We start from the raw sequence: 13,997 nt of genomic DNA on the forward strand, positions 1-13,997 counted from the left end.
TCTTCCAGGATCGCCCAGTTGAGCGACACGGTGTATAACGGCAGGGAAAACTTCAGTCACTGCGAGTGGACCATGATATTTCGCTTGCGTCTTCGTGGGTTCCCCGGTGTGTTCCGGTCCCCGTATCATGAAGACCACTTCCCCAACGTCGTACAGTTTCGCCAGGAATTGGCGATGGTCGTAAGCATGTTTACTCTCCTCTTGCTCCTTCAGGATGCGTTCTCGGGCCTTTCCTCGTAGCTCGCTCGAGTCTTTTCGTTCTTTGGCCGGGTCAACCAACTGCTGCAAAGCGGCAGCGTAGAAAGCAGGCGTCTAGCCGTGGATAACCTCAAGCGGCGTCATGTTCGCCGTGCTGTTCACGGCATTGTTTAGGAAGCTCTCATTCTGTCACAGCCTCCCGTCCCAGTAGCGATGTCCTGGGTATTCAATATGCGCCGCAATGACTGGCATCACTGTGTGGTTTATTCGTTCTACTTGGCCATTTTGCTTGTGAGTGGCGTGTTGATTTCAGCACGTTCTTTATCGTTCTTTCAGCGCAGAGCTCCTCGAAAACATTAGACGTGAAGCAGCTCCCCTGATCAGTTATCACTGTCCTCGGCAGACCGCTTTCCCAAATCATCTGTTTCAACGCTCGGAGAACAGGCTGAAGAGAAGTGTCACGGCTGGCGAAAAGTGTCACAAACTTGGGTAGGTTGTCCACAATAACCAGCCGGTATTGGTTCTTTTTCTTCCTTCTCGCGAAGGGTGCCAAGTGGTCTAAGTGCAAGACTTGAATAAGTCAGTTACCCGGCGGAATGGAGTTGAGCAGCCCGGGTTTCTTGCCCCCTGGCGCTTTGTTGTAGACGCACTCGAAGCATTGTGAAATATGTCTCCTGACATATTGGCGCATTCTAGGAAACCAAAACTTCTGCTTGATTTTTGTGACTGTCCGGTCTGTGGAAAAGTGACCTTGCAGATCATGGCAGCTGAACACAATCGTCTTTCTGTTAGACTCGGGTACGACATTTTTGTCGGCGAACTCATCAGTACCCTTTCTCACGAGCTTAGAATTGCACATCGCATAACCACGTGTTTTTGTGGCCACATCCGCATTACGGTTGTCACAGGGCCTCTCAAGTATGTCGATCAGCTCTCTAAGCTCCTTATCGCCTCTTTGAACAGCATACATCTGGTCACCAATGAAGCCCGCCACTAACCCTTTCATTCAAGCCTCCACAATATTGTCTAATGTCTGAGACGGCTCTTCCACTGGGCTGCGGCTCAGTAAATCTATGTGAATCATTCGCGTGCCAGATCGGTGTCTCAAAGATAAGTCGAACTCCTGGATCATGTCGTACAAGAGAGCTATTTGTGGCTTCGTCGTGCGTTGAGCGTTCAAGTATACAAGCGCCTGGCAGTCTGTTACCACCGTAAATTGTACACCTAGCAGGAGCGAACGCAATCGATCAACCGCCCGCAGAATGGCCATCAGTTCTGCTTGAGATGAGTAGTACTTGCCTTTTTGCTCTCACAATACACGAGTAGCCTCTTATTGCTACTTTCCCTGAGCTGAAGGAGCTTTGCAGCCCGCCCTTCGAACAAGCGTCCGTGTGCAGCTCCTTCTCTGCATCTGGATTATGAAGAGCACCGGCAGCGGCTCACTCGCAAGCTTCTGCTTCAACTGCTCAAAGCTTTCATCTTGCTCACTACCCCGCTAAAACTTGGTGTGCTTGTTGGTGAGTCTGGTGAGTGGTTCAGCGATTCTTGCGTAGTGATGTGATGAAGCGACAAAAGAATCCCGTCAGTCCAAGGAAACCTCTCACTTTATGAACATTCATTGATTGATGAATTTTGTTGATCGCTCGAACGTTTTTGTACCCAGGGTAAATTTCACCGTTGTTTAAGTGAAATCCCAGAAAGTCGACACTGTCTTTCCCGAAAGCGCACTTTCTAAATCGCAAGGTCGTATTTGCCTCTCTAAGAGCTTGCAGTACACTTCTCAACCTTTGGATCAGCTCTTTGCAGTCCTTGGTGGGAATCAGGATATTGTCGAGGTAACATAGCGCAACACTACCCTTGAGTGTCAAAAGCACTCTGTTCATAAGCGCTGAAACACAGCTGGCGCTTTTTAGAGTCCAAACATCATTCGCTCGAACTGCCCTGTTTCGTCCGGCGTAATGAAAGCGGTTTTTTTTCTTTCGCGCTCTCCGAGAGCGTAACGTGCAAGTAGCTGTAAGCGAGTTCCAAAACGGTGTAAAGTTTGGCACCTGAAAGGCTCTCAAGCTGGTCGTCAATGCTAGGCAGGGGGTATTTTTTCTTGATGGTCTTTGCGTTCAGCCTTCTGTAGTCAACGACAAGTCGTTCTTCCACGTTTTTCTTAGTCACCAGAATTACCGCGCTCACGTATGAAGAGTGCGTATCGGTGACTATTCTTCGCGCCCTCCACCCATGAACGATCTTCTTCATGGTCTCTCATCCTGTCATGATCGTCTTGTAGGGTCGCATAGCGACTGAAGAGCTGCCGGGAACTTCTCTATGTCCGTTTCGAGGAGAGGTGTACAACTCAGCTCCTCTATATTCATTGCAAAGCAGTCGCGTACTCGTTTAGCAGCTGCAAAAGTTCCACTTTCTCGGTGCAGGTAGTACTGCCGCAAACATCAACTTCTTGCAGTGATATCGGTTCTCTTGTCGTCGTCAGGAATAACTCACTACGCTTGGCATTCTCCGAACTTCCCGCAGGAGTGAAGGCTTCCTCCAACACTTCTTCCAACACATAAACTGGCTCTGCAAGCCCAAACTGTTCACCTCTCTTGACAACCACATCCTCGCTTGCGCTCGGAAAAACTGGCAAACTGACCTTACCCTCGCACATATCGACCCGTACTTCCTTGCCCATTCAACTAAAAATTACCGGTCCCGTGAGGTCAGAGTCGGCGGACAGGGGAACCCAGTTTACTATCTCGGCCTTCAGCTCAGTGTCTTCTGTAACCCTCAGGGTTATGTGGTCACACAAAGTGGGCCCCAGATGTCTAAACGGGCAGTCAATTCTGCTCCAAGAACGTATGAAACCTCCCATGCTGCCCTACGTCACGTTTGGCATTTCTGTGAACGTGCGTCCCACGAGTAGGTGGACAGACTGGGCCTCATCAGCAACACAAGAATAGGGACCATCTTCAATGTCACGCCATCAATTGCCAAGTCGGCGCTGAAGCTCCCAATTGCCCTCGCCGCCGGCGTGCTGACGCTCCCGAAACTGTACAGGGGCATTTCGCTTTCCTCCAACTCGGCGCCGCAACGGCTGACCGCAGGCGCGCGCATAATGCAACTGGAGCTCCCTATGTCAACGAGGCCGACGACTTTGTCTTTATCGTCAAGCTCCACCAGTTTTAGCGGAGGACTGCACCCCTTGCCCTCGAAATTATCCACCAAGTTTGCTTCTTCCTTGCAGTGGCGTTGTTTGTGCCCAGATTTTCTGCACCGGAGGCATTTGAGCTCAGTCTTCGGTTCGGCGCCATCTCTGGCAATGTGGCGGTAGTTGTTACAGTTGCAGTACTTCAGCTCACCATTGTCATTTTTGAGCGACGGTCTTGTGTCCTGGGTCGGGGGCCCAGTTGATTTTTTTCGGTCTGAATGTCCCTTATCCTGTCCTTGCAAGAACTCCTTTTTGCTTGCCCTTGACACTTCAGGGCTTTCCTGTCTTTGCCTATCCACACGCTGATACTCCTCGACATTGTGGAGTAGGTCGTCTTCATCATCCTAAAAATCTTCCCACGATTTTTTCCTTGAACGACGGCTATGGAACCAATTCAAAGCCTCTCCAGCCAAGTGGGAATTCTCAGTCTCTAATTTAAACTCTGGTGGCCACGGGCGCAGTGTTGCCGTCCTGTTCAGATTTTCGAGCCAGTCGCTTGCCACAGCTGAATCGCCTTCAGCCGTGAAGTCGTGATTTGCCTTACTGAGGTCTGGCATTATCTGAAAGTTCGACACAGCACCTGCTGTTTTGTTTTGTTCAACGAGCTATTCTGTTATCAGTTTGTCTTTTTCGATTATTATTTCCATGAGGTCGCTCATTGAGAACGTTGGCTCGCTGTCTTCCGCCATGTCACACCTTCTAAACGGTAGTCTCAAACAGTTCTCACCCCAAACAAATGTCTAAAAACATGGGATCCTAGAACAAACAAAAACACAACTGGCCGTGTACACCTCTTGCGCGTCGACTCACAACATTTGCTAACAAGTCATCACACGCACAGGGACACCCTTCAGAACGCCCTTCGAGTAGCATAAATATGCAAAGAACCCAAAATTAGCATCCTGCGCTCATTCCTTGCTCTCGCACTTTAGCTAAAAGGAAATGCTTAGCTCAGTCGGCACTCATTACAATTTACACTCAACGCACTGGTCTAAAAATCTAAAGGGCTCCCATACTAAGAAATACGCCCACACTCCAAAACCCTGTTAACACAGCACGCTCAAATGGCTAGCTCTATGTTCTCCCAGTTCATAAAAAGGGTTCGTGGTCAACTAACAACTTGTGGCTGGTTGTTCTTTGTTGCCGAAGACGTTTTAGCTGCTGACGCTTCGATAGAGGCTGCCGGTGACACCGCTTCCTTTTCAAGGCGTAGACGTTCTTGAATTACTTTCGTACAGGTTGTTTTCTTGCTTGAAGATGGCCAGTCGAGTAATAGCTTCCGTAAGATTTATAGAAGAAAGCAAAAACAAACAGTTTAATTATTGTCTTGGGTTCATACAAAACTGACAAATGCGCCTGGGCGGCGCCGTTCTTTTTGCGCACATACGTTTTCTCGCGGTCAGCTCAGGGCTCTCCCCCCACACCCACACTCGCTGACGCTCAAACGCTCGAGTGCTTGGGCACAGTCCGCCTCGCCCCCCGGAGACCCACCACTTCAGCTGCCGGTGTAAGATGTCTTGGCGCCACCTCGTCCGCTATATACACAGCGCACGGGATGGCGAACAGCGAGGCGACCGTGGGAGCACGTTCGCCAGCTCGACTTAAGGGAATACAGAGGTTTAAAATATAAACAGAGCACTGACACTAAAATAAAATACCCAAGATAACGCAAGATATGGGAGGTGCACGAATCGTTCGCCTACACTTGAACATTACGTCTTGGATAATGCGGTTTGTCCGCAATTCTCGTCATTCTCGCGCAAAAATAATTGGACCTCTACTCACTTGCGACACTGAAAACGACAAGAAATTTTGGATTTAAAAAGCTCAAGAACGGGCGTTTCATCCTCAATATTTGACCCAACCAGTGATCATCAAATTTTTGCTCTACCGTGATTAGGGTCGTTTGATTAGAGTGGGAAGACGGCTACAGAATTCCGACTTCACTACCAGCGGGCAACACTCAATCGTACTTCTTCCAGACGACAAATTTAAAAGATAAATAATACAAAACGAGCACCAACGGCTTTTCCACGCCGGCGTTCCAGATACGTTGGTGCAGTTATGTGAACAATATTGGACCATCAGAGGTCATCAACTGGATCAAAAAGTGATTAGTCAGTGCAGTACATGCAAGAAACTTTCAGCGAAGCCAATGAGCGAGCCATTCTACCCTCTCCCAAGGGATAGAGTCACCAAATACGAGCCGTTCACTACCATTGGAGTTGAATTTACTGGACCACTGCACCATCAAGAGGAACACGGAGCCAAGAAATGTTACATTGTCACCTTTACTTCCGCAGTCGTGCGAGCCGTACACTTTTAGCTTGTGCGAAGTCTCAACACACCAGACTTTTTAAATACATTTTGTCGCTTTACAGCCAGGATAGGAATTTGAAAGACTGTTTATTCAGATAACAGCCTCACTTTCAAAAGAGCTTCAAAAGATTTCAAAACTACTTGGAGAACGATACGGGATGAGCAAACATTGAAGTATTTTAGGGAAAACCAAATCCACTGGAAATTCATAGCCGGACGAGCCGCCTGGTGGGGCGGATTTAGGGAAAGACTTATAAGAAGGATCAAGAAATCACTGAGAAGAGTTTTGAAAGCTTATTGTTTTGGCTATGATGAACTGTAAACTTTACTTATGGATGTTGAAGCCATTGTAAACTCGCGGCCACTGACTACCCTTTCAGCATTCCTAGACGAGGAAGCCTGAACTCCCGCACATTTTTTGATCGGCAGAAGGCTGCTGTCTGTATCGGAAGGGGAAATCTTAGAGATCCAGACAACGTCTTCAGAAGAAGAATTTCGGAGACGCTGACGACGACGGAAAGAGTCACAAGATGCCTTCTGGAGTAGGTGGCTTTGAGAATACATACTGCAGCTGCCTTCCGGCCACACTGTACATAATGCATCTTCAAGCTACGCTAAAGTTGGCGTTGTCGTCTTATTGTGAACGAGAAGACACCAAGGTGGCTTTGGGAACTGGCGGTGACCAAAAAAACTTTTCTGGGCTCTGACAACAAAGTTCCTCTTTCTCTGCTCAAGAAGTCGAACGGATCTCCTATTAGACGAGCAGTGCAACATCTGTAGCACCTCGACGATTGGAGCTAATGCTCCTCTTTTCGCCGGTTGGAGGATGTCAGAAAATGTAGTCTGGGTGCTAGCTTCAAATCATGCACATACCTACGTGGACATTGGAAAACACGTTTCCTACCTAATTAGCCTGAATTCACGCATGATGTTCTTTTCTTTGGGGTATGTGTCAAATAAACAGCCTATGTTCGATGGGACTGTTCGACGGGTTCTGGACTCGGGTCTTTTCGCAAAACAGACTTGCGGAAATAACGTTTTCAGGAAGTTGAAATTTTGCGTGTAGTTGGCTTTCAGCCTACTCAGTCTCACCATCCCCCAGGACGGATCAGGCTCACATGCAGTAGTAGAACTTCAAAGCACCATGACACGGCTAACCACATTCATTCACATCATCAAGCACAAACGCGCCGGAGTGAAGAAACCAGTCGTTATCCTACTTACGCTTTTGGCAAAGGAACGGTATGTACGGCACACCTTACCTGTCTCAAAAGCCAGCCGAACGGCGAACACTCTGTGCTTGTGACATGAAACCATGATATCATTCACTGCAGGTGATTCCTTTTCGTATGCTGTGAATGATCTCATGACGCCATGTTACAAGCACAGACACACACACACCAAATAATAGTAGAAGTAAAACAAGCACAAAGCAACAAACCTGTACAAAGAATCGTTAGATTTATTTCTGAAAGCGGGGTAACCTGACACAGCAGACGACATTTGACCTGAAACCAGACGACTTGTATCGACAACGATGAACCGCAGGAATACAGTAATAATATTTGTACTAGCTGCTATGTAATTATTTGTGGCCATCCAAAGCTATCGATCAAAGAAGTTTTCTGGTTATCCGCTACCTCATTCGCCTCTTTCCTACCATAAATCGTCATCGCTCGTTTGGTTTTGCTTATCACAGGCGGCATCGCCGATCCAAGATTAGCTTGCCTGTCCATAATGGCCGCCATATTGCCATAGTCAAAAATCGATATTATTTATTTACAGAATGAACACGTATCTACTGTCTTGGAAAGAAGCAGCTAAGAAGGCACGGAGAGGGAGAGAAGAAACACAAAGAAGAGCCGCTGATGTAACAACTTAGTTTTATTAGGTAGAAAGGAAATATATATGCATAAGGAACCACAACACTAACAATTTAAAAGCAAAAAGCAAGAAAAACAAAAACGCTGCACGTAGATGTGCTACCGACGCAAAATGTACCAAAAGCGAACTGTTATGCGAGAGAAAAGCCCAATCACGACCCCCGCAGGTAAGCAACCTCTTTGATTGAAGCAACACACTCGCTTGGCAAACGCACGTGTCCCCCCTTTCTGCAATGTAGAAAGCTTTACCAATTTTACGTGTGATCTGCCGTCAGTGTTTAGACCAAATGTCAGTGCCTTGTAAATTCGGTGAGCAGCCACATTTGATACAGTGTGAGGACAAATGAGAACTGGCGGGACCCTTCAACGATGAATGATGCTCACGTAAGCGTACATTTATGCATCAGCCCGTTTGGCCCACATACGTTCGCCCACTATACAGGGGAATACTATAAACAACTCCTGTTCCGCAAGAAACATACCAGTTAGCATGCTTAACGCCACAGCCTACCACTTGTTGATCAGACCTACGCTTCACCCCATTATCTACTCTGGTGCAAACAGAACGAAGCTTATTGCGGGCTATTATAACGACCTGCACACCGTAGGGCAACCCTACTTTCTTGAGCCTATGTGTAGTGCCATGAAGGTAGGGAATCACAGAAACATTTCTTTGTCTATTGGCATCACCTTGTAGATGGACATTCTTATTTCCAGACCTAAACTATTTCACGAGTTTTTCACATGTCCAAGTTACCAGGGCTTCCGGGAATCCGGCCACCCTTAACTTTGCCACTAGGCCTTCGAAGCTATTTCTTAGTTTATGAACACATAGCTTTGTGAAAGCAGAACGCAAACATAATAAAGCGATGGCATTCTTCACTAGTTTTGAACGACCGGACGAATAATGCAGCAGTGCCTTAACAGACCGTGGGGCGTACATCCAACATCTGTGGCGTCTGTTAAACTGACAAGACAAGTCTAAATACTGAATGTAACCTTCTTTCAGTGTTTGAACCGTAAAGTTAAGGCCAAGAGCCCTTTCTTTAAGAACCTTTAAAATGTCTACCGTAGACCTGAGGGTGGAAGCTGTGTCAAAAATAACCAAGTAATCGTTCACATAACGGAAATCTTTCTTCACCATACCCCTTAGATATTTTTCAAGAAAGCGGTAAACTTTTCAGGAAAGATATTGTTTAGAATTGGCGCCATGCGCGAACCAATGCACACACCGCACGTTTGCGCAAGCACCTCACCGTCGTGATATACTACTAAAGAATTTAAATAAAAACACAATAGCTCTTTTAAGGACGGGACGGCAATGCCGCTCGCGTTCCTGAAAGCCATATCATCATTCTCTAAAGTAATACGCTCTTTACAACTGGCAAAAGATGAACATGAAGATGCGAGTAAAAGAAATAGTCTACATCCATGCTAATGGTAGTGGTATCTGAAAGGGTATGGGTATTAAGATATTCCGCTACTGTGAGGGAATTAGGGACAAGAAAATGATCTTCCACGCGCAAAGCCGACAAACACTTCTGAAGAAGACCGCAGAGACAATACTGTCACGTGTCTCGCTCTGTAATAATGACACCAAAAAGAATGCTAGGCTTGTGTGTTTTAGCGGGGAAGAAAACAACAAGGTCTAGATGTTGGCCTTCTTGACTGCCTGAGCCAATTTGTTCAAATTCGAACCTATTTATCTGCGAAAAACGGACAGGCACCTAGAAAGAAGTAGACGGGACACTCGCTAGCGAGTGCCCCTCCACGTATTTTTATGTGCCTGTCCGTTTTTCCCTGGTAAATAGTAAAGTCAACACCAACCAGCCTAACTTTCAGCCCTAATTTTGTTCAAATTAACATCTGTCAAAAGAGAGCAGCATCTTTTTTTCTTTGCAAGTTAACATCAATTTTCGTAACGTTTTTCTCAAACGCGGCTGAGGCCTTCTCACCAAAAAGAACTTCCGGCATGACTACGAAGGAACCTTCCTTGTCAGACTCCAGTACACTTAGCTCATTGGATACAGGGGGATATAAGGTGTCGTTGCACCAAGTGCCAGACAAAATAAACCACAGATTGCGACATTCGCGCAACATTTGAGCGCAAACGGAGCAGCGATACGCTCAGAATATTTTTTAAAGTGCTCCAGTTTTCGATGAAACACCCTGTATATCCTGGTGCTGAGTTTATGCTGCTTAGGGAATCGAACAGAAGACTAGCCAAATATCTAGTGTTGCGGACGGCTGAGGAAAGGGAATCGATGAAAAAGAGAGAGAGAGAGAGATAAAACATCTTTATTTTCCGGCAAAATTGACGCTGCCTAACTTCGTGTCAGTCGGTCACTCGGCATCGGCTACCTACACGCACCCAGCCCCCGAGGGGACATTACTTTCGTGCCCTAACGCTCGAGAGCTTCCAATACTTGCTGGACGGCCCTGTATTGCACGTCGTAGTCCTTGCTTGCCACCGCATCCGCTAGGTGCGGCGGTAACGTCTCTGTAGCACCGTCGTTCACTTGGCAGTTCCATAGGATATGAGCCATCGTGGCCCTGTCCTTCCTACACACCGCTGACATCGCTCGGATACACGTCCGGGAACACGTGCTTGGGTATCACCGGAGTCCACATCGCCACGTTTGTAGTTGTCGCAGCGTCACCACTTCCCTCCTCGTAAGCTTGTGGTGGGGCGGCGGGAACACCTGTCTGTTGCCCCTGTACCAATCCAGAGTGTCCTTATACGAGGTGAGCGGCGTCGCCTCGTCGTCTTCCGTTTCAATCTGCGGGGTGTCCGGGCTCGCGCCGCGACCGGTGAGCGCACGCGCAGCTCGGTCTGCCCCTTTGTTGTGATTTTCGCCCGTGCTGACCGGGCCGACGTGTGCCGGGAACCATTTCAGCGTCGCCGGCGTCTGTCGTTGTTGTAGAGCCCCGCACACCCTCACTGCGCACGGGGACACTCGATCCGTAGCGTAGTTCATGATCGGCGACCGCGAGTCACTGATCACCGTTGAACACCTCGGGTTCGTGAGCGCCAACGCTATGGCTAGCTCCTCGGCCTGTTCCGAACTCCGCGCCCGGACTCTGCCGGCCGTGTACAGCTCCCCGGAGGTAGCCACAACCACGGCCGCCGCATACGTGCCCGTCCTGTCAGGGTACTTGGCCACATCGACGTAGTAAGCACCGTTGTCCGATGCGTGTGTTGCCGTGAGAGCCTTCGCCCTCGCAATCATCAGGTCTTGGTTGGCTTCGGCATGCATGTGCTGCGGGATCGGTGGCACCTGCAACTGGCAGAGCAGCCTACGCGGCAGCGACGCCCGGCCACCGTCCCCGTCCAACCCCCTTTCGCGGTATCCTAACCTCTGCAAAATCGAGCGCCCTGATCTCGTCGGCGCTAGCCTCGCCATCTGCGCCGTATGCTGTGCCTCGGCTATCTCATCGAGCGTGTTGTGCACACCTAGCTCCAAAAGCTTCTCCGTATTTGTGTGCGTATAGAGCCCTAGCGCCGCCTTGTACGCTTTGCGTATGATGGCGTCCAGCTTTTGACGCCCCGCCGCCTTCCACTCGTGGAACGCCGCAACGTGCGCCACGTGGCTGACTGCTAACGACTGTACGAGCCGTAGGAGGCTCGTCTCCTTCATTGCCGCGTGTCTCGTGGACACTTTCCTGATGAGCCGAATGGCCATCGCCACCTTCGCGTCCAGTTTGTTGATCGTAAATCCGTTGTGCCTGAGCGCATCGATGTGCCAGCCCAGCACTCGCAATGTCTTGACGTGCGGGATGGCGGTCCCGTCCCTCGTCCTCAGGTTGATGTTTGGTTCGGTCGCGTCGCTCGGGCTCCGCCCGCACGGCGGAATGATCAGGAGCTCCGACTTCGCCGGCGAGCACACCAGCCCCGTCCCCTGTAGCTGACTCTCGATTTCGTCAATCGCTTGCTGCAACACCGCCTCGATGTGGCCGTCGCTGCCACCCGTTGTCGAGAGCGTTATGACGTCCGCGTAAATGGTGTGCTTGACGTCCGGGAGGCCAGCTAGCCAGTCGGCCGCACCGATCATCACCATGTTGAAAGGTATGGGTGAGATCACCGACCCTTGCGGCGAGCCGACGCTACCAAGCGTCTTGCTAGGGAGCTCCATGTCACCGGCCACGATCGTCATCGTGCGGTCCGTAAGAAGGTCTTTCATGTAGGCGAACGTTCGTCGTCCCATGTTCAGCGGGACACTTGCTCGAGTATCGCTGAGTGACGGACCCGGTCAAACGCACTGTGTACGTCCAAACCCAGCACCCTAAGTTGTCCATGGAGCGCGTTGGTTGGTCGATCACCTCGTGCTTGATGAGCCACATGGCATCTTGTGTACTCAACTTGGCCCGGAAGCCCAGCATCGTGTCAGGATACAGCCCTTCGTCCTCGAGGTACGATTGCCAGCGATTCAACAGTACGTGCTCCAGCACCTTCCCCACGCACGACGTGAGTGAGATCGGCCGCATGTTTTCGATGTGCGGAGGCTTGTCCGGTTTCGCTATGAGCACCGTCCTCGCGTCTTTCCACTTCTTAGGTAACTTGCCGGCACGCCAGCACTCGTTGTAATATCGCGTCAACGCCGTGATGCCCGCGTCGTTGAGGCTCCGGATGGCCTTGTTCGTCCCCTTGTCGGGACTGGCCGCCTACCTACAGTTGATCGACTGGAGCACCACGAGGACTTCCCACTCCTCGATGTCTTCGTCTAGTCGGTTGTTGTCTGCCCCCGCGTAGCCAGTGAGGGGGTCCGGTGGTGTGGACGGAAGGTACTTGTTGTTTAGGTGCCGGCGGACTTCCGGCTCACCGAGCTCTTGCTTCGCCTTGTGTGGTGTTGCGTTCCCTTGGTCTTGGACTCGTCGAGCAAGTGGCGTAGAAGCTGCCAGGTACGACTCTTCTGTATCTGACCGTCAGCCTCCTGGCAAACCGCGTGCCACTGCTGTCCGCAGTATACGGCGCAATGCTTCTCGATCTCCCTGTTGAGCTGGGTTTCTGAAATGTTTCCAGAACTGAAAAGTGAATTCTATGATAATTCTATCGCTTGAAGTAAGTATTTGGGCTTGCTCCCGTGGCAGCCTGAAGCACAATAACATCGTTTGTATAAGTGTACCCGAAATGTAAACGAATTTTGAGGAAGGAAGATATTAAAGTTGCATGTTTTATCTCAATAACTGATTAATATGTACAATCCAGGGTGAAAAAGGACACATCAAATTGGCGCCTTGATGAGACCGAACTGAGAATATTGTAACGATGGTTACGAATGAGGACTGGAAAACGTTTATTTACAAGGTGAACTTGTGCCCAGAAATGATGCGCTGCTCGTAGACTCAGAGCTGGAACGTCGTCTACCTCTTCTTTTTACCTCTAGTGCCACTCTTCTTCTTCTTCTTTGCCTTTCACTCGTTCGCTGATGCGTGACGTAAGTGTCCAGTCAACGCGTAATATTGAAACATGTTTCATTACTGTCCCCTACCGGTAGGCATCGACCCGATGCCGTTAGCACGCCGGGCACGAGGGAAGAAAAGAAGTTCATGGGACAAACGGACGGGGAAGGAAACGCAGGTTCACAAGACGGGGACGGGAACAAGGAAAAAAAATAAGTGCATGCACAGCAGGTCAACTGGTAGTGTCAAATATCCGGACATGGTACGGTTTAAGGCGCACCACGTGAACGACTTCAGCACGTGGCCGCCGTCGAGGGTAAATAGGTGCCTCGCTCTCTGGTAGAACCTAGTAGTTGACGTCTGAAACACGGCGGAAAATTTATAGGGCCCGAAGTAGTGCCGAAGTAGCTTCTCTGAAAGCCCACGGCGGCGAATAGGCGTCCATAACCAAACCAGATCCCCGGGTCGGTATTCCACGAGTCGTCGTCGGAAGTTGTAATGTCGAGCGTCCGTTTCCTGTTGCTTGCGAATGCGGAATCTAGCGATCTGACGGGCCTTTTCCGCTCTCTGCTTGATGTCGCCAATTTCGGTGCCAGTTATCATGCCGTTGACGACAGGGAGCATTGCGTCGAGTGTTGTCGTGACTGGGCGGCCAAACACAAGCCTAACTGGCGTAAATCGCGCCGTTTCCTGCACAGCTGTATTTTAGGCGAATGTCGCATACGGGAGAATTTCATCCATGTCTTGTAATTCAGGTCCACATACATGGCCAGCATGTCAGCTATGGTTCGGTTAAGACGCTCTTTAAGGCCATTTGTTTGGGCTGATAGGCGGTCGTCTTGCGGTGAGTAGTGTGCGTTAGGCGTAAGACTTCTTGCATGAATTTGGCTGTGAAAGAGGTGCCTCTGTCGGTCAATACGATGGCAGGCGCACCAAGTCGGAGGACGATGTTGCTCAGGAAAAAATTAGCGACCTCTGTAGCGGTTTCACGGGGAAGGGCCTTT

General features: G+C 49.6%; 1 protein-coding gene across 1 annotated transcript; it reads right to left on the reverse strand.

Moving 5' to 3' along the window:
- Positions 1-10,208: 10,208 nt before the first annotated feature.
- On the reverse strand, positions 10,209-13,769 carry LOC144165356 (uncharacterized). Its single transcript, XM_077695456.1, has 4 exons — positions 13,718-13,769; positions 12,414-12,598; positions 11,876-12,255; positions 10,209-11,826 (listed from the first exon to the last, which is right to left on the reverse strand). The coding sequence occupies exons 1-4, from the start codon at positions 13,767-13,769 to the stop codon at positions 10,209-10,211; spliced, it is 2,235 nt and encodes a 744-aa protein (XP_077551582.1).
- Positions 13,770-13,997: the final 228 nt, after the last annotated feature.

This window comes from Haemaphysalis longicornis, unplaced genomic scaffold (genome assembly GCF_048455015.1).
Source record: "Haemaphysalis longicornis isolate Haplotype H1 unplaced genomic scaffold, Haemaphysalis longicornis Haplotype H1 scaffold_14, whole genome shotgun sequence".
Classification (NCBI taxonomy): Eukaryota; Metazoa; Arthropoda; class Arachnida; order Ixodida; family Ixodidae; genus Haemaphysalis; species Haemaphysalis longicornis.